At 40.0% G+C, this 21,079-nt stretch overlaps 1 protein-coding gene and 1 long non-coding RNA gene across 3 annotated transcripts in view; one reads left to right on the top strand and one right to left on the bottom strand.

Annotated features, from left to right (window-relative positions):
• Window positions 1-229: 229 nt before the first annotated feature.
• LOC105279483 (mothers against decapentaplegic homolog 3) overlaps window positions 230-21,079 on the bottom strand; it is a 34,278-nt gene continuing 13,428 nt past the window's right edge. Inside the window, exons 2-7 of one of the 2 annotated variants that reach the window (XM_011339295.3) lie at window positions 19,419-19,478; window positions 8,614-8,822; window positions 7,504-7,709; window positions 6,820-7,043; window positions 4,125-4,438; window positions 230-3,710 (exon numbers count right to left, since the gene is read on the bottom strand). In XM_011339295.3, the coding sequence (XP_011337597.1) occupies window positions 3,442-3,710; window positions 4,125-4,438; window positions 6,820-7,043; window positions 7,504-7,709; window positions 8,614-8,822; window positions 19,419-19,478 (1,282 nt within the window). In that variant the 3' untranslated portion in view covers window positions 230-3,441. The remainder of the gene's footprint in view (window positions 3,711-4,124; window positions 4,439-6,819; window positions 7,044-7,503; window positions 7,710-8,613; window positions 8,823-19,418; window positions 19,479-21,079) is intronic. The other variant, XM_011339296.3, reaches the window with a different exon arrangement.
• LOC105279482 lies at window positions 7,061-7,471 on the top strand. Its single transcript, XR_893941.1, has 2 exons — window positions 7,061-7,312; window positions 7,395-7,471. It is a non-coding gene; the product is annotated as an uncharacterized LOC105279482 (long non-coding RNA).

The raw sequence follows: 21,079 nt of genomic DNA, 5'->3' as shown, positions 1-21,079 counted from the left end.
AAAATACCTCTCGACTTCGAGGCAAAATATATGCAAACTATATAGAATGTATTTATGTGATATCATAGCTGTTTGTCGTAAATCTTTTTTGTGACACTTATTTCTGAGATTTAATTGAAATCCTCCGCTTCTTGTTGCTATTGCATTTTTAAAATATTTAGAAAGATTCTACGGTAGATCAGTGAATAAATTAATATACTAATGTTAAAGGTAATAAGCAATATTGTTCTTAACTCGCTATGACAAATCTATCACGATTACACGAAATATGCAATATTGTAGAATCATTGTACGGATCTATATATTTGTTTCACTGTACATCACGATATATTTATGTGACGCAAAGTATATGTAAGATCGGTAATTGTTTTTAATAAAATGTTGATTTCTAATCTCAGCCTTTTTTTACAAATATCTAAGATATATATGCAGATATTAAAGGGATCGTTTTCAAAGAAACGGAGGATATTATAAGAAAGGAGAAGTAAAATAACCGAAAGTTTTGAAACTTTTCTGAATTTAATTTCGCGATTAATAAAATCTCGTTGCTCGTTGATTTTTTTCGTTTCTTCTGTAAATCAGCGAAATAAAACTATGCACGTGTATCTCGCACTTTAATATACGGCAATTACAAACCACCGTGAAAGTAATGTTAAAGTTCGCTGTATGGTAAAGCCATGTACGAATCTTGATGTAATTTTATGTGTACCTATGGATGTAAATCGATCGACTGAGTAAGTACCAGCTTATTAAATAGATTCTGTATGGTAAATCTGAGTCTTGTACTAAATTGTATCATGAATTCCTTTATCCAAGCCAAGATTCTATGATATTCTATAAATTATATTTAAACCTGGAGAACCTTCCTTAACAAACGGACATGACGGGGGAAGAGGAAAGCGGTACCTCTCGGCATGGTTCGGCATGGTTCGGCACGGTTATTAAAATAAAGGGTTAAAGTTTATTCTCTTACGAACACATTGTTGCGCCTGGTCGGTTTGCACTATAGCTCATAAATATATTTGCCCGTCCACAGAATTTACAATCTCTCTTTGTCTCTCGCATTCTCGGGTATATCACACCACGGCGCGGGCTAGGTGAAGTAAAACGTACATAATATATATATTATGTGTGTATATTATATATATATATATATATATCTCATAAGATCTGGCGTATACTGTAGTACGACTGCAGTAGTTGTGTCCGTCTTAATAAGCAATAAAAATATGTAAAAGACTGAGCTCTGTTCAACGCGGTACATATATACATATATATACAGGATGTCCCAGATCTCGTGTATCATCCGTCAACAGCAGATTTCTGAGTTCCTCTCAGAGATGCTTTTCATATGTGATCTTTTTTAATTCACACAAATTTTCGCACATCTACTGCAGAGTTCAGTATTAATTATTGATGGCGTACGGATAGAACGCGTCAATAAAATTGTGAGCAAAAAGTTATCAGAAATTAATGTATTCAAAAGTCATAACTAATATATATAATATTTATGGAAAAACAAATCTCGTTACTGTCTTTTGCTCCATGCTTATTGCAGTAAACTTTTTGTTTTCCAAATATTTCTTCATATTTTTTATTTTTTCTAGTCTCTTGAGAACTGGTATAAAAAACAAAACCCAAGTAGAAAAATCAAATAATTTAAAGTAAACACAAACGTAATAATAATTTAAAACATTCTTTAACATGCATTGCATACATGAAGAAATAATATAATAATATTAATAATTTACAGCAAATATTAAAAAAACATCCGTTTTGCTGTGCACAAATGTTAGGCACTATCCTGAACCTAAGATTGCCAGGAAGACCGTACTTTTGCGACTATTACACAACGTGAACAATGAGAGTACGTAGTGTCCAGCAGATACAAAAAGTATAATATAGAGTGTTTCAGAGAACATAGACTTAAACATAGCGCGCGTATGATGATCACAAATGTACAAAATTTGTTGTCGCAAGATTACGTATCCCGACCCAAGATCTTGTAGTTACTGGAGGAAGAACAAAACCAACCCGCCTTAATAATATACATAATATTTTATTTCCGGATGAATCGTGTTTTACACGTAAAGATGCTGTTAATTTATTAACGCATGTAAGTTTAATTCATACCTTTGGTTGGAATAAAAATTCGAATACAGCTACAAGTCAGAAATTACCAACATTGATCCAATATTAATTCCGAGGGTTGGCATATCGAACGACGCAATCATAAATTTATCATGTATATTACACTTTTTAATTATTATATAGAAACGTATATAATTGTTTTTCACTTGTATTTCACTTATACAATAATAACAGACGTAACAGGACTGATATATTAAATTTCAGGCTGGTCCTTTTGCGTAAAATGCCCACAAGGCATTACAGGAAACATTTACACAAATTTCTTGACAATTTTATTTGGAGTCAGTTGAAGATGTACCTTTATGTCAACGGCAACACAGAACTTTGTCAGCATTTGCAATAACAGCAAATTTCGATAACATCGTAGAGTTATGTCAGCGGTATCTCGATAAAAGGATAATGATGTATCCGAGAATACAGCTCCGTTAATCTGCGACATATCGTGCCTGCACAGCGCGAAAGCTTTAATTGACCCAATCGGCCACGCTACTTCAAACGCTTGAAATTTAAAAACTATTACAGCCTCGACGTTTTGGTATAAGAATCTACGTCTCCGAAGAAATCTATTTCTCCGAATAATCGGTGTAATCTGCTGTCAATGAATGGGTGCGCTAGGTCTGGGACACCCCGTATATAAATATCACTCTCATTTTGTTTCTTATTACGAATCGACTAAACTCGGATTATTGATCACCCTGGATATATCTTGTACGCCAATTGCGGTGCACATGCGCGCGATATAAGTGCGTCGAGCGGCAAGGCTCGCGGTTACTCTCCGCGTCCTCGCGCGTCTTCTGTATCTCCTCTCTCCAATCACAATGAACTGTGGTAGGACACAAGCTTTATATATCTACTACATTGATATTTTTCATGAATTCGCACCCCCCCCCTCCCTTCCCTTTTGCGGTCCGTATTCACGCCGCGGTCATTCCGGCTGATCGCACGACGCTCGAGAGAGCCACTACTGCGGATCGGCGGTGGAGAACTTGATATATCGTTGCGCTCGAACGAGTGCTCCTCTCCAGACCTTCCCGGTTGCATCTTCTCCGTCTGCATCAGCGATCGAATCGTCGGGCACGACGTCGTACGCCTCCCGTCATTTCCTATCACGCGTCACCGTACAGTGTTCGTTCGAGGCAACCTGAACAACGGATTAAACTCTCGCGTACCGCGACGAAAGGACGAAGAACCGATCGACAACAATGATGATCCACGACGACGACGACGAGGATAGCGCACGAAGAGTGCTCCTCGCGCTCTTCTCTCACGTACGAATGGATGAAGGATGACTTAGGACATCGAGGAACAGGGTAGGCGGGGCGAGCCCATCTGCGTGAGTACCCTGTCCAGCCACTGCAGCGGCCCGTTTAAATGCAACTCGATCCAGCAAGGAGTCGAGGTGACTGTTTGTCTGCGGTACTCCGCACCCCAGCCCTTCACGAAGCTCATTCGGATCGTACACATACGCGTCAGCTGGTACACCGCCTCGAAACCCTGTGACACTGACTGCGACAGCAACGCTGCGAACTCTTGATTGTTGAAGATCTTCAGATTACAGCCTGCAAATCAACAGACAATACTGAGTCAATACACTAATTCTGAGAAAGGATGGTTAAACAAATAAATAGCAATTTTTTCAACGATAATTTTATGTTGAGCAAAACATGTAATGTAATAGGTAGCATTTAAATAAAAAATATTCCATTGAAAACTCTGGAAGGAAGATGATACCGTCGTATAAAAATCTTAAAAGATTCGGGTAAAATTATCAAATTATCACGCAAGATTGAGAAATATGTTCGGAAAGAAATAAAAGATCGATGTAAGCATCTAAGTAAAAATAGTTTATCAATTTTTAATCAAGCAAGAATGAACAAGGACAAAAGTGTGTCAATATTCCAAAAAAAGATTTATATTGAGTGAGAGAATCAAGAAATAAAGATAAAATAAACTTTCTCGTGTTATTTAAATACCTGGCGGTATTTTGCAGACGGTAGCTGGATGCCAACCGTAACGCTGATTGCAGTTGGGGCTCTGCACGAAGATGCTCGAATCGGACAGACATTCTGCAAACACCTCGCCGCCGATGTAGTACAACCTGACGCCTTTACCGATGTGTCGCCTAGTCTGCTCTACCACTGTGTTGCGATTTACGTTGGAGAGCAGACCAAGACAGAAACGCTCCGAGTTGCTCGGATCGGTAAAACCATCCACCGTTATACTCGGCTGCGACGCATGAAACGTTTCGCCCACTCTCGTGTTTAGCTCATAGTAACTAATTGAACACCTGAAACAGAGATGAAATGGAAGCACACACGTGATATATTGGGTTGTTCGGAAAGTAATTTCGTTTTTCACAAAGAGATGTCGTTAGTCGCGTTCCTCGATACTTAACTTTACTCTAAGCGGCAAATTCGTTTTATATTTTGACAACTGACATTTCAGACGTCATTTAGTATCTTATTGTGTTGCGATCTGTCAAGTAATTTTTCTTTGGCATCACATCAAACATGGAAAATCAAAGTGAGCATTTTCGTAATATTTTGCTTTTTTACTACCGAAAGGGTAAAAATGCAGTGCAAGCGAGAAAAAAATTGTGTGCCGTGTACGGAGAAGATGTATTGAGTGAACGTCAGTGTCAGAATTGGTTTTCGAAATTTCGTACTGGAAATTTCGATTTGAAAGATGCATCACGTTCAGGTCGGCCAATTAAAGCTGGTGACGGAAAATAAAGGCTCTGGTGGATGCAAACCGTCGCATAACAACACGCGAAATTGCTGAAAAGTTAAATTTATCGAATTCGACCGTTTACGATCATTTGAAACGCCTTGGATTCGTTTCAAAGCTCGATATTTGGGTTCCACACAATTTAAAGGAAATTGACTTGATTCGACGCATTACCATCTGCGATTCATTGTTGAAACGTGAAGAAAATGAACCATTTTTGAAGCGAATCATAACTGGAGATGAAAAATGGATTGTTTACAACAATGTTAAGCGAAAACGATCATGGTCCAAGCAAGATGAACCTGCTCAATCGACATCCAAGGCAGATATTCATCAAAAGAAGATCATGCTTTCTGTATGGTGGGATTGGAAGGGAATCGTATTTTTCGAGCTACTACCAAGCAACCAGACGATTGATTCGAAAGTGTATTGTCGTCAGCTGGATGAATTGGATGCTGCCATCAAGCAGAAGCGACCGGAATTGGCGAATAGGAAAGGTGTCGTATTCCATCACGACAATGCCAGACCACACACAAGTTTGGTCACTCGCAAGAAGCTTTTACAGCTTGGATGGGATGTGCTACCACACTCACCATACTCTCCTGATCTGGCACCATCCGATTACCATTTGTTCCGGTCTCTACAAAATTCTTTGAACAATGTAAACTTCGATTCAAATGAAGGCGTCAAAAATCACTTGCTTCAATTTTTTGTCAATAAGGAGAAGGACTTCTATGAGCGTGGAATCTTAAAGTTGCCAGAAAGATGGCGAAAGGTAGTGGAACAAAATGGCCAATACATCACTGAATAAAATTTATTCTAAATATGAAAAAACCGCCGTTCATTTTTCCTTGAAAAAACGAAATAACTTTCCGAACAACCCAATAGTATAATAGAAAAATAATAAGAAAGATTAAGGGGGGAGCCTGCTTTAGAACGCTGAAAATAAGGTATATTTTACGAATTGTTTTTGGAGAAACTATACAGCGGATCATTATAAAACTTTTATGCATTTATTAGTACATGTTTAAAGATAAAAAAATTATTTTTTGATTTGAATATATCGCTCGTAGAGGTCGTCCTGGAGAAATCTTAGTGCAGCCGCGTCGCCGGCATTGCAAATTGGTGAGCATTCTCCTGCCTCCAAATTTCGTCTAAACTGAAAAATTGAAATATCTTCTCGTTATTTATGAATGCCCATCGTCGATGAACCAAAGAGAGAAGAAAAAAGTTGAAAAGTGCCAAAATGGTCGAGCTTAGAACACAAAAGTACGATTTTTAGGCAAAGTTTTTGAACTTTTTCATGCAAAAATAATTGTTTAACTTAATGTTTTTATGAATATTAAAGGTTCATCGACGATGGGAATTCATAAATAACAAGAAAATATTTCAATTTTTCAGTTTAGATGAAATTTGGAGGCAGGAGAATGCTCACGAATTTACAATGCCGGCTGCACTAAGATGCCTCCAGGACGACCTCTACAGGCGATATATTCAAATAAAAAAATAATTTTGTTTATCTTTAAACATGTACTAATAAATGCATCAAAGTTTTATAATGATCCGCTGTATAGTTTCTCCAAAAACAATTCGTAAAATTATACCTTATTTTCAACGTTCTAAAGCAGGCTCCCCCCTTAAAGAGAGGAGATAGATACATGGTGGATCTTATGAAAATTTATTCGTTGCATTCTCATCCAACCTCTGCTCCTTTATATTTTCACGTTAATATTGCGGTCTTATCCGATTATATCACATTGTGTTAATCTGATTTAAAACAAAAAATCATTTCTGTATCATCGATTTATTTGCTCAAAGAAGTAGAAACTTGCGATAAAAGTCATTTCGCAAATATGTTAAATGAATATGACACAGGCACATTTTTAATAATGTTTAACGACGTCGTGCACGTCGTCCATTAATCGATGATCTAACACTTACCAAAATGCGGGCTCGCAATACATGACTGGCTGCGCGTCTACAGGACTGGGCGATAGACGTGATAGAGACATGTTATCGTTGTGGTCCATATTGTCGCCATCCTCGCTGATGTACCCCGGTGGCGGAGTGTCCGCCGGAGGATCCATGGATCCTGGGGCCGGATGAGGTGAGCCCTGCACGCTTCCCAGACTCCCGACGCTCGCCGGACTCGTCGCCTGCATGCTCTAAAACATAAATAATCCGCGGCGTCATCGTCCCGAATCCAATAGCCCGTAACTCGGCCCGCGACGTTTCAATAGCAGTCTTTAATCGACTCTAATTATCGAACATCTGTCCTTTTCAGATTGTCATTCTAACTACCCATATAATAGGGATAGGAACCGGACGTTTCGAGCATTCTACTGTACTAAATGTGAGAGAACCCGAATAACATTGTTGTTCTAGAAATGAAATCTAAATTTGTTCACGAAAGCTTATTTCGTCATTGAATCAGGTGAGCAACATTCTCGATGGTCATGATATTAAATGTTTAATAAAAGTAATCGTAAGTTTTTATAGAAGAAATTGAAATTTAGGCGCTGTAAGATATAACTGCTATTATAAAGATGCGAGATGCCTCTCGGCACATTTGGAAATAAATTGATCCTGAATGAAACTAACGTGTTTCATTCGGCTAACACTGACCTGCATTCCTTGGTACGGATTATTTGGCTGCTGTTGCTGCGGGGATTGCGGTATGTTTTGCTGCTGATTGTGCTGATGATTGAGCGTCGCGTGGAAGCTGGTGTTCTCCGGTACGCTGACGTTGAGCTCCTCGAGGGAGGTGTTGTAGAGGACGGTGTTCTCGTCGCCGGCTAGGTTGTGCCGCGGCACGAGAATGGCCGGCAGAACTGCAAAGTTTCGTGTGCCGTCAATATAGTCACGCGATCGGGTCTAGCTATATACGCTTGTGGTCGTAACGGCCGATTAACCGCCCTTTTCCGGGAAAGAAGAACGGAAATAAACGGAGAGGAAATATAATTCGTACAAATCGAATAACGTCCCTTCTTTTACATTTTCATCGTAAATGGACCACAACGTATTATCTTTGTAAAATGATAACTTTTATAAAATGAATTCATCGGAATTTTACATGTGGCAAAATGTGCGTGGCAAACATTAGATTTCGCGGATAACAGAACGATCGTTTTCTAGCAACACTCTTGGTGAGGGGATGAAGTTTCCTCTGCGGGTCCGGGAGACCACTGACATTGCCATAAAGTTCGCGCAAACGGCGGGGAAATTTACGACCGGAATTTATTCAGGACGAACCAGCGGGTGACGCGTCCGGGACGACGAGATGCCGTTGGGTGAATGAATTCATTTAACAGCGTGATCCTCGGCAGCAGCCGAGGAGGATGTGCGAAGCACAGACGGCGCGATATGGCATTTTGTTGTTCCTTCGCGCCATTAGCTGTTGAAGTTCGCGCTTTTCGTTTCATCTCTGCGTTTATTATACAACGCTCATTTCTGGATGACTATTCATTTTAAGTTGATCCCGTAATTTAATAATTATTTTACATGACTGCATGTTAAATATTCATGCGTTGCACTTTTATTGCTTTACAGAAGAGGTTCTACAATGATGATAAACACTTTTATCAGACTGGCAATCAAGCCTGGCATTGAATTGTAGAGCGAAATTAATCGATAATTTGACTTTTATGAATAATTTTTTTAATAAAGTCTATTTTATTATAGCAGTAAAAGCAACTTGGTCACCAATCCAATGCTTGCTGCTTGCTTTTCACGTACCTGGTGTCTGTATTCGTTGATAGTGATAAGGATTCACGCAGACCTCGTCGCGCTTTTGGGTGAAGGCGTACTCGCAATGTTCGATCGCTTTCAGCTCGTGGTGCGATTGCAAGTCCGGCCAACGCCAAAGTCGACAATAAATCACGTGCGGTAGACCCTTGCCACGAACACCTTGGACACCGTTGTCGCCGACACTGCCCGGGCTAGGCCTGTAAAAGCACAAATAAAAGTCAAGTTACTTTCCTCGTGATTATGCAGGATCCCTAGCCGAGATAGACCTAGGCTTACTTCCGCTCGCGGATTTATTTTATATATGGCGCAGCGACGCAGAAATCCCGCGACAAAGTTCAAACTTATATCGATAGAAACTGTTCGTTCCATGATTGAAGCAAAAAATAAGTTTGAACTTTATGAATTATTACGTCGTCACATATGTATCTTTAAATGACCGAGTTTTATTTATATCAGAAATATACATTCTCGTTAGGGTTTATTTATAATTTGCGTTTAACACTGAATCCATGATCAGCTGATCAATCTTGAATTTTATTCGTATCGTGAAAAAATTGCATCTAATATCGAACGTAAAAAGGGTATAAAGTGCTATTATTGGGTCATTAAGTATGAAACTTTACAAATAGAACATAAACTTTTGCATTTTTTGGCACATGGACATGATTTATTTTCAATCGAAGTATGCGCCCATGTTATCTACATACTTCTGCCATTTTAGTGGTAGTTGGCCTATGCCTCTACTATAGAAGCCAGGAGTACGGGAATCGATGAAGTCGCGGAAGGCTGTTTCGACTGCCTGTTGAGAATTGAACAATTTTCCCACCAACAAGTTGTCCAAATTCCGAAAGAAGTGATAGTCGGTAGGTGATAGAGCTGGTGAATATGGTGGATGACGGAGAGTTTCTAATTCCAACTCCTGTAGCTTTGCCACGGTCAGTCGTGCAGTGTGCGGTCGAGCATTATCACGCAACAGGATTGGCATTGACCGATTGACCAATTTCGGTTGTTTAATAGCAAGTTGTTGCATCATTTCGTCCAGTTGCTTGCAATATACTTCAGCCGTTATCGATGTACCAGGTTTCATAAAGTTGTAGTAGATAACACCTGACCTGGACCACCAAACAGTCACCATAAGCTTCTTCTGTGTAATGTTGGGTTTCGCGTGATGTCTCGGTGGTTCATCAGCGTTCAACCACTGATGCGAGCGTTTACGATTGTCGTAGAGTATCCACTTTTCATCGCAGGTCACAATTCGATTCAAAAAAGATTCATTTTTGTGACGGGAAAGCAAAGAAAGGGAAGCCTCTAGACGTCGCGCCTGCTGCGCATCGGTCAATTCGTGCGGGACCCATTTGTCCAACTTCTTTATCTTACCAATTGCAGCTAAATGAACAATATGGTGGGTATGGAAACATTGAATATCGATGCCAATTCACGTGTACTTTGAGATGGATCGGACTCTACTACGGCTCTCAAGTGATCATTATCCACCTTCGTCTTTGGTCTTCCACGTGGCTCATTAGCGAGGCTGAAATCTCCATCTCTGAAGTTTTTGAACCAATTGCCCACCGTTGCTTTAGTAGTTGAACCTTCACCAAATACAGCGTTGATATTACGAGCTGTCTCCGACACTGTGGTTCCACGGCGGAACTCATATTCATAAATCACACGAATTTTGGACTTTTCCATAGTTCTATAAAAAAGAATCCACCAATAAAACTAATGAAGATATTTGAACAAACAAATATGACATTTGAAGAGCGAACATACATCTATCACACTAACCTAACCTGATACTGACGTCTGGCGCCAAATTTGAGGTAACAAATGTTAAAGATGGCGCTTTTACATTTGTAAAGTTTCATACTTAATGACCCAATATATTCATATCAGAAATATGCACTCTCTATTTATGATTTGCATTTAACTCTGAATCAGCTGATCAATCCTGAATTTTATTCGTATCGTGAGAAAATTGCATCCGATATCGAACGTAGGAAGGGAAACAATGCTATCATATTTAGCATGAAATGATTGTGTTACAAAACTTACTGTATGTTCGAAAACTTTATAAACATGCAATTAAACATGCATCTTTATAAATTCAAAGTAGATTAAAAATAAACTCTTCAACTGCCTCAGATTCTTCCAATTTTTCCACTTGGTGGCGTGCTTTTCTTTTTCTTCATGAAGTTGAATATATTGATAACGAACATGATAGCGCGCGCAGATAAACTCAAATGGAAACTACGACGAAACATATCCTGCTTCGAGTTGCTTCGAGGCATCCGATCTAACAATCTGAGCAAGCCGCTGCTTCATGTAGCAAATCGAATTAACTGCTGCACGCCAGGGCGACGTACTCGATAAAGTAAATTGTTGCATGGTAACATCGCGATTATACTCGGTCGTCGTGCCAATTGGAGAGAATCGGCGTTCTCTCCTCTCTCTCCCTCTTTACGATGCGCTTTTCTCTAACTAGAATCTCCTCGCGCCTATTACGTTTGCCGGAATCGTAGCGGTAACGAGGAAACGCCGCCGAAAGATTAAGGCAGTATTATCGTGAGGTCGTCTGCCCGATACGATTCCGCGGTCGTAAAATTTGTATTATACCCGCGCCCCATGGAACGCCCTCGCGTCGCGAGAATTCCCCGTTTACTTAATCTCGGTGATTGTGCCCTCGTCTCCGTTCCTTCTACCGACGAGATATTCTTAAAGACCTTACGGGGATTCGCGTGACCGCTTTTATTATCAACAATTATCGACTATTTTATCGACCGTTCGAATGTACTGAGGGTAACTGTATATATTATAATGTTTCTGGTCACTGTTTACCGTCAGAAATTTATCTGTGTAGCTTAAAAATAAAATAGTAATTAAATAAAATAATAACTTATGATGCTTTAAAACAGATAAAATTACCTTCGGTACATTCAAAACGGCTATTTTTTCGAGGCAAACGCGAGCGTCTCTGACTATGTTTCCATCGAGGGTTAAAGTCGGGTTAAAGTCGGGTTAAAGTCGGATCAGAGTCGAGTTGGAATGAGTGCTCTTGCGGTGAAAACACCAAACTCGAACCTGAACCCTACCAAAGGCCCGATGGAAACTATCTGACCCAACCCGACTCCGACCCTCGAACCTGGAAACATAGTCATTGACTCATCGAGCAGTGATACCGAACTGATATCGATTAGTCAACCAGTATTACAAGAGTCCATTTCGATAACTGTGTAGTTAAGATTGCGTGAGAAATATATTTGGGTAATTATGTACTTTAACGGACCCAGCCCCGATGACCTTGACCTTGACATATGTTGTCAAGGTCACCCTCCTGAGTGACCTTGAAGAAGTTAATAACTTTTTAGCCGTCGCTCGTTGTTTGTTAAAAAGTTATAAATAAAGAAAGTTTAATGATTTCGCACGAATTTTTAGCTGTCCACGTGAAGCAAAGACTTGAGTTTGACACATATTACAAAGGTCACCTTCCCGAATAACCCGCACTCGGTTTTAGTCGTCGATCGTTGTTTGTTAAACAGTTATTAACAAAAATGTTTAATGAATAAAGCATAATTTTACGATACCATATACGTTTACGAAAGAGTATATTTGATGGAATTTTAGCTTTAAATCCGCCGGACTCCGTGGCGTGTACCAGGTGATCAAAATCTGCACGGTGAAATCTGTTACACTGACCCCGGCGGGGGGGAGGGGCAAAGCCTCCCCCCCGCCCTCCCGCGAAGCGGGCTGAAAACGAGCGTGTGTCCGGGACTCCAGTTTCGGAAAATATAACCTAACCAGGTTAGGTTAGGTTAGGTTAGGTTAAGTTAAAGCAGAGAATACTTTGTATTTAACTGTTTGTGCTTTTCGTTAAAGTGAAGAATACTTTGTACTTATATTAAAAGAAACTATTCTATATATTAACAATTCACTGCTTTAAATGACTTTCCTTTCTTCGTTCATATACATATTCGTCGTTTATATCTTTCAATATTCAATATTCTTTCAAAATAACTACTATATTTTCAAAATTTCTTTTGTTAATAACTTTTTCATAAACAACGATCGACGACTAAAACCTAGTGCGGGTTATTCGGGAAGGTAACCTTTGTAATATATTGGGTCATTAAGTATGAAACTTTACAAATAGAACATAAACTTTTGCATTTTTTGGCACATGAACATGATTTATTTTCAACCGAAGTATGCGCCCATGTTATCTACACACTTCTGCCATTTTAGTGGTAGTTGGTCTATGCCTCTACTATAGAAGCCAGGAGTACGGGAATCGATGAAGTCGCGGAAGGCTGTTTCGACTGCCCGTTGAGAATTGAACAATTTTCCCACCAACAAGTTGTCCAAATTCCGAAAGAAGTGATAGTCGGTAGGTGATAGATCTGGTGAATTTGGTGGATGACGGAGAGTTTCTAATTCCAACTCCTGTAGCTTTGCCACGGTCAGTCGTGCAGTGTGCGGTCGAGCATTATCACGCAACAGGATTGGCATTGACCGATTGACCAATTTCGGTTGTTTAATAGCAAGTTGTTGCATCATTTCGTCCAGTTGTTTGCAATATACTTCAGCCGTTATCGATGTACCAGGTTTCATAAAGTTGTAGTAGATAACACCTGACCTGGACCACCAAACAGTCACCATAAGCTTCTTCTGTGTAATGTTGGGTTTCGCGTGATGTCTCGGTGGTTCATCAGCGTTCAACCACTGATGTGAGCGTTTACGATTGTCGTAGAGTATCCACTTTTCATCGCAGGTCACAATTCGATTAAAAAAAGATTCATTTTTGTGACGGGAAAGCAAAGAAAGGGAAGCCTCTAGACGTCGCGCCTGCTGCGCATCGGTCAATTCGTGCGGGACCCATTTGTCCAACTTCTTTATCTTACCAATTGCAGCTAAATGAACAATATGGTGGGTATGGAAACATTGAATATCGATGCCAATTCACGTGTACTTTGAGATGGATCGGACTCTACTACGGCTCTCAAGTGATCATTATCCACCTTCGTCTTTGGTCTTCCACGTGGCTCATTAGCGAGGCTGAAATCTCCATCTCTGAAGTTTTTGAACCAATTGCCCACCGTTGCTTTAGTAGTTGAACCTTCACCAAATACAGCGTTGATATTACGAGCTGTCTCCGACACTGTGGTTCCACGGCGGAACTCATATTCATAAATCACACGAATTTTGGACTTTTCCATAGTTCTATAAAAAAGAATCCACCAATAAAACTAATGAAGATATTTGAACAAACAAATATGACATTTGAAGAGCGAACATACATCTATCACACTAACCTAACCTGATACTGACGTCTGGCGCCAAATTTGAGGTAACAAATGTTAAAGATGGCGCTTTTACATTTGTAAAGTTTCATACTTAATGACCCAATATGCCAGTATCATGTTCTTGCTTCACGTGGACAGCTAAAAATTCGTGCGAAATCATTAAACTTTCTTTATTTATAACTTTTTAACAAACAACGAGCGACGGCTAAAAAGTTATTAACTTCTTCAAGGTCACTCAGGAGGGTGACCTTGACAACATATGTCAAGGTCAAGGTCATCGGGGCTGGGTCCGTTAAAGTACATAATTACACTCTTCTCTAATTTTCGTCACGACTGTACTTTCAGCGAGTGCGCAAGCGACTTTTCTAAAATGAAATTTATCTCTGAAATAAATTTGAGATTTCAGTTTGAAATCTGTCATGACAGCGCGATCCTGTAACACTTGCAAGTCTATTTATCGGAGTTGAGGACTGAACGAGGAGAAGCTTCACAGAGAAAACTCCGCGCTCCACTCGACGTCAGATGTTGTCGCGTCGTGCAGCACGGTGATCCACGGTACCGGAAGTGACGGATAAATCCGAGAGGAAAAAGAATTCGCCTGGAATCCGCCGCGTGGCGGCTTTCCGACGATGTCAAGATGCGGCGGAGCACCGGGAGTTTCGCGGGATTACGTGCTTCGCTTGTTCTCCACCACTGCCAAGTGCGCGAATAAAACGGACGCTAACGCGGACAGTCGAGCGCGTAATGGTCTATTCAGCGTGTCAATATTATCCGGCGAACACAAGTCGATTCCGCTACGGATACGGACGTCGAGTGCTCGATGCCTTCAAGATCACGTAATAATCAGTACCGTTTCGTTATCCGGAAGCAACCGGGAAGGACACGTCGTACACCCCCGCATACACGTGCTCTCTTTAAGAACAACAAAAATTCCAATTGCGATTTCTTGAGAATTCTGAAGGCTGAAATCTGAGGATTTCATTATTCATTCGCGATGAACATAGAATTCACTTTTTCGATAAACGTGAATAAACGAGCATCACCGGGCGATGTTGATCATTCCAGTCTCGCGCTATGGAACATCAAAATCAAACGCTCATTCTTCCGAGATTATTGATAGAGACAAGCGCGGGGTGAACAACTGCGTACATTTTACACGTGCGAGTAAAAGAGATTATCATCGTTCAGGACGCGTCCAGGAATCGTTTAGGCGACATAAATGGCAGTGTAATGACAGGTTGCTCCAGCGGAGCGGAGCACCGTACTCACGGAGCGGATAATTGTGGTATTCTCTTCCACACGACCGTGGAATTAAACGGCATTTAATTGCAAAATTCTCGCGCGCGCAGTTTGCTCGTTCCGCTCGGCTCGCTCGCGAAATCCCGCCGGCGAGAAGCGCGCAAAGTAACGAAGTAACAGTTTCTCTGGAAGAAAGGAGGATATCGCTGCCTCGTACAATTACGAGCTAGAGAGCGGTTTCTATGCATTTCAGATTCGCCATGGGGTCAGGACGGTGCCGCAAAAATTGTTACTCCCAGAGATTGCTGACTCGATCTGAACTCTGCGCGTTTCCCGCCTGAAAGAAAAAGCACGTTCGAGAGAGCACTCATAAATACAAATCGATAAAAGAACTCGATACGATAAGAACATTGGTAATATTCCAGCTGCGATAGACCTCCACCTTCGCACAAGTACAGTTACACAGACCTGTTTCCGACAACAATAAAGATATGCGGAAGATTTCTCTCCAATCCGGCTGAAAATTTCGCTGAACGCGATGTCCGCCCTGTTCTAGGTAGAAATATCGACTTAAAACATGTCCCATTTTTTTAGTATTTTTAATAATATGGATTGATAACATATTTTCGTTATTAAAAACACTAAACAAGCGGGACGAATATATATGCAACCCAATAATAAAAATTCCTTGCTTGCGCATTTTTCGAAGAGGAAAAAGTACGAATTTGCGGTTCCACCATGAGGATCGATCGACTCTGAACTGAATCATCACTCTACAGCGAGTGAAGAAGAATCAGTTTGCTCGTAAAGATAACACATGCACGTTGGTTCTTTCTTCGTTTGGAAAATCTAAAGATTCCTACGAGTTCGTTGATGTATTCCTCGGTTGTCCTTGTGGCCCCGCATATACATGACCTGCGCGAGAACGGAGCAACGTAACAACCGTCCGCTCCGCTTGCGGCTTCAAGGAGATCCGAGTTATCGGTGCCGGTTGCGTTACTCGTGCCGGCTTGTCTTATCGATCCAGTCTTTTTCTCCGAGACCTCTTTCTTCCTCTCCGGCTCTTATCGGCCCTGATATTGCTGCCGGTTGCGCGACAGCCGCGAGAATCTCCGTTGAAACTCCGTCCGCTTTATCTTCCGATCGGCAGAAACGCGCGGGCATTAAGGGGGGAGCCTGCTTTAGAACGCTGAAAATAAGGTATATTTTACGAATTGTTTTTGGAGAAACTATACAGCGGATCATTATAAAACTCTGATGCATTTATTAGTACATGTTTAAAGATAAAAAAATTATTTTTTGATTTGAATATATCGCTCGTAGAGGTCGTCCTGGAGAAATCTTAGTGCAGCCGCGTCGCCGGCATTGCAAATTGGTGAGCATCCTCCTGCCTCCAAATTTCGTCTAAACTGAAAAATTGAAATATCTTCTCGTTATTTATGAATGCCCATCGTCGATGAACCAAAGAGAGAAGAAAAAAGTTGAAAAGTGCCAAAATGGTGGAGCTTAGAACACAAAAGTACGATTTTTAGGCAAAGGTTTTGAACTTTTTCACGCAAAAATAATTGTTTAACTTAATGTTTTTATGAATATTAAAGGTTCATCGACGATGGGAATTCATAAATAACGAGAAAATATTTCAATTTTTCAGTTTGGATGAAATTTGGAGGCAGGAGAATGCTCACGAATTTACAATGCCGGCTGCACTAAGATGCCTCCAGGACGACCTCTACAGGCGATATATTCAAATAAAAAAATAATTTTTTTTATCTTTAAACATGTACTAATAAATGCATCAAAGTTTTATAATGATCCGCTGTATAGTTTCTCCAAAAAAATTCGTAAAATATACCTTATTTTCAACGTTCTAAAGCAGGGGGGGAGCCTGCTTCAGAACGCTGAAAATAAGGTATATTTTACGAATTGTTTTTGGAGAAACTATACAGCGGATCATTATAAAACTCTGATGCATTTATTAGTACATGTTTAAAGATAAAAAAATTATTTTTTGATTTGAATATATCGCTCGTAGAGGTCGTCCTGGAGAAATCTTAGTGCAGCCGCGTCGCCGGCATTGCAAATTGGTGAGCATCCTCCTGCCTCCAAATTTCGTCTAAACTGAAAAATTGAAATATCTTCTCGTTATTTATGAATGCCCATCGTCGATGAACCAAAGAGAGAAGAAAAAAGTTGAAAAGTGCCAAAATGGTGGAGCTTAGAACACAAAAGTACGATTTTTAGGCAAAGGTTTTGAACTTTTTCACGCAAAAATAATTGTTTAACTTAATGTTTTTATGAATATTAAAGGTTCATCGACGATGGGAATTCATAAATAACGAGAAAATATTTCAATTTTTCAGTTTGGATGAAATTTGGAGGCAGGAGAATGCTCACGAATTTACAATGCCGGCTGCACTAAGATGCCTCCAGGACGACCTCTACAGGCGATATATTCAAATAAAAAAATAATTTTGTTTATCTTTAAACATGTACTAATAAATGCATCAAAGTTTTATAATGATCCGCTGTATAGTTTCTCCAAAAAAATTCGTAAAATTATACCTTATTTTCAACGTTCTAAAGCAGGCTCCCCCCTTAAGAGTCGAGCGACACGACGCAAAAGTATCCGGGAATTTCATTTATATTAAATGCTATCGTCCTTCAACGGTATCACATTGCTATCTCGATTGATACTCCGCGTAGTATTTGTAATTAAAGTTTCAAATGTTCCTTCTCTTTTATTTATTGCCTGCGCGCGCGTCTTCGGCAACCTTGTGCGTTACGTACGACACGATGGATTAACATCCGTTCGAGGATATCGATTTAATTCCTCGCGAATTTCTTCCTTTAAAGCCTTCGATACGTAGTAATTAATTATTCATGAAATTCAACTTCTCTCGCAGATCAAACGTTGTGTTCGAATTTTTTAAAATGTTCTAAACGCGTCCGCGGATGCCTGTCATTAATTTTATACGTCGAGAGTGCGTTGCATTGTACGTACCACAAGAGCGAGTGAAGTAAGGTACGCCTGGCATATTAGATTCTTAATCTAATTACCTGGTAACTTCTCAGAGAGCTGCTTTGCTAATGAATTAAATTCCACGCGTGCTTTTAAACAAGAGCTGCACGTGTACATTAAACCGATGTCGCAGGACGTAACGGCACTACAAACCGATCTCTACACACTGCCGTCCGGAAAAGGCTCGCGATTGCCAACGGAACATCGGCGTACATGCCAATAATATTGATATCTCAAGTGGAAACTAATGAAAAAGTTGTGTCCCTGTATCCCTGTGTCATTTTTTTCCCCCCGCCATCGAGCGAAGTTATTAGTCTGTCCGTGAAAGACGAAAGAAACGCGAAGCAAATATTTTCCCGTCGTTAATAAAACTGCCTCGTGTTTTTCGATTTCCGTTCAAGTGAGCTTTCAATACACGCGCTGTTGAAATATACACGTATATACTCCGCGAGAATACGCGGAGAGAGACGTTGAAACGCGAAACACCCATGTCGACCCGTCCGCAGATTTCGTTGTTAACGCCAATTTATCATCGCGACGTGTAATTAAACGGAACGCGCGGATACGCGACAACGCGGAATCGAACTCGCTATCAGTTCCGACCGAGGAAAATTCTCCCGAGGAGATTTCTCTATACTCAGATGAAATTTAGCCATTTTTCCGTCCCATTTGATGCTGCTTTCTTTGCCTTCTGTGCTTGCTCGTCGATATTGCGTTTAATAAACGCGCATATACCGATGCAACCTTGGGTCTAAAACGACCAACACCGTTCCGTGGCACGCGAGTAGAAGGAAGGAAATGTCGTGTGTTCAAATATAGGACATTCGTTCTTTTACCTGCGAGCAACAGTACGATAAAATTGATTACTTTCGCATTCAAGAGAAAAACATGTAGAATGAAATCGACCAAGAGATTTGAAGGTATCAAAATCTTATTACATAGACGTGTGTATCACATTATAGGAATATATTACATATTCTTCTGTTATTTCATTTTTATATAAACTGTAAAAGTTTTTGTCTTTTCACATGCTTCGCATTTTCCTTCTGTTTCTTGATTATTCAATATCTTGACAATTCAATAAAAAAAGTTTATGAAACTTTAAAATATCTTTAATCAGTTCCGCGAGTGAGAATAATTTTGAGCAAACGTCTTTCATATTCGCCACTGTCGCAATAATGTAATATGATCTTACGCTTATTGTCTTCTCTTTTTTTTCGCGAGATATCACTCACCTTGAAATTGTATTTTTCGCCACGACAGTGACTCGATTCGTCCATGCGCGATTCCTTTCACTGAAATCGAACGAGCATAAGGTCAGTCGCGATAATCAGCCGCAGCGCGAACGAAGTGCGAACGAAGTAACTCTCTTGCCGCAGATAATGCATTAACAATCGCTAATATCGTTACGTACGTGCGGCACGTTTACCGTTATTACGTCGCAGTCGCAGCAAACCGAGCGCACGTAACAGGATACGAAATATGGATTACGTAATTTCTTCCTCTCTCTCTCTTTCTTTCTTTTGCGTAAATCACACCCTTTCTTCTTCGCTAGGCGAACCGCCGTACCGAAATCGCTGCCATTAATTCTCTCCGCGAATTATTCGCGTCAATTGTCTTGCGTAAACGCCAATTGACTTGAGCGCTAGCAGCCCAATATAAGCGCGAGCCTGTGCAGTTGGATTACGTTGAACTTTGTCAATCCATGTGCATATCATTAATTTTGTTAATTCTAGATTTTCTTGTGGTTTGCAATTAAGTCACTATTTAAAATGTCAGATATGTTAAATATAATTAACACTTAAACATTTATATAACTCTATTTGAATATATTCATACACACAATATACGTAAAACATTGTATCACGTGTACACGAAATATTGAAAACATCGAGATAAAAATACTGGGAAGACCCAGTAGTCTGTGTCGCATTGTTTTACGTTTAGGAGCGCGACGAATCGGAATACAAAGAGAGACAATAGCACATCCTCTCCTTTATTGTCCGCGTAAATCGCTTCTGCGGTATCGTGACGTAAAAGACGGAATTATATGACGCCGTAGGAGAAGAGAGAATAGGAGTGTCGCGCAAGAGCTAAGAAGCAAAAGAGTCGCTCGGGTGACAAACCGGATAAATCCGCCGTAAATCGAAACGCTCGGTTCGCTCCAAGATGCAAAGTGCCTGGAGAAGTGTCTCAATCTACTTCGAAGATTTCACTTTGCGATAAAAGCGAGCACAGAACAGTCAAAGTCCCTACCGGATACGTTCACATCGAATCTTAGAATCGAAGCTTAGAACTCAGACACGTAACCGGGAAAGAAATCGATGTACTGATTTTTTTCTCGGTGTAATTGACTCGACCAATTGATTAAAAGTCGCACTTTGATATAGCCTGACATTTTTGCGACCTATTTATATATATAACACAACGTCGTATCTAATTTTTTTAAGATCAGCGATTTAACTTCATGAAAAAAAAAAAAACAAAAAACATTTTGATGTAAAATCATTATATGATGTAGATTGATTAATCAGCATTGCTAACGATCAAACGCAATAGTTTTTGTTGTTGCAAGAGTATTTTGTGCTTGGTGTTACAAAATGTGCTATTAGAAGATATTAAATGAATAAATGAAATATTGCAATGCGTAAACAACAAACAACATTGTTACCGTAGAATTGAAGTGAACTAGATTTGTCAATTATAGGTAGGATACAAAAAAGCTACACAATGTAAAATTCAACATGTCCCACTTTTGTTCCCGGGAGTTTAAAACGACACTTGCGATTACAGTCGATTACATTGTTAAAAAGAAACTGCGTCACACGATATAAATTATCTCATTTATCTTTGATGTATAGCGAGCGCATTTAGCACTGAGTGTAATCACCGGATA

This window comes from Ooceraea biroi, chromosome 9 (assembly GCF_003672135.1).
Source record: "Ooceraea biroi isolate clonal line C1 chromosome 9, Obir_v5.4, whole genome shotgun sequence".
NCBI classification, from domain to species: Eukaryota; Metazoa; Arthropoda; class Insecta; order Hymenoptera; family Formicidae; genus Ooceraea; species Ooceraea biroi.
Note: the sequence above shows the minus strand (reverse complement) of the source record. Positions and strands in the feature narration are given on the sequence as shown.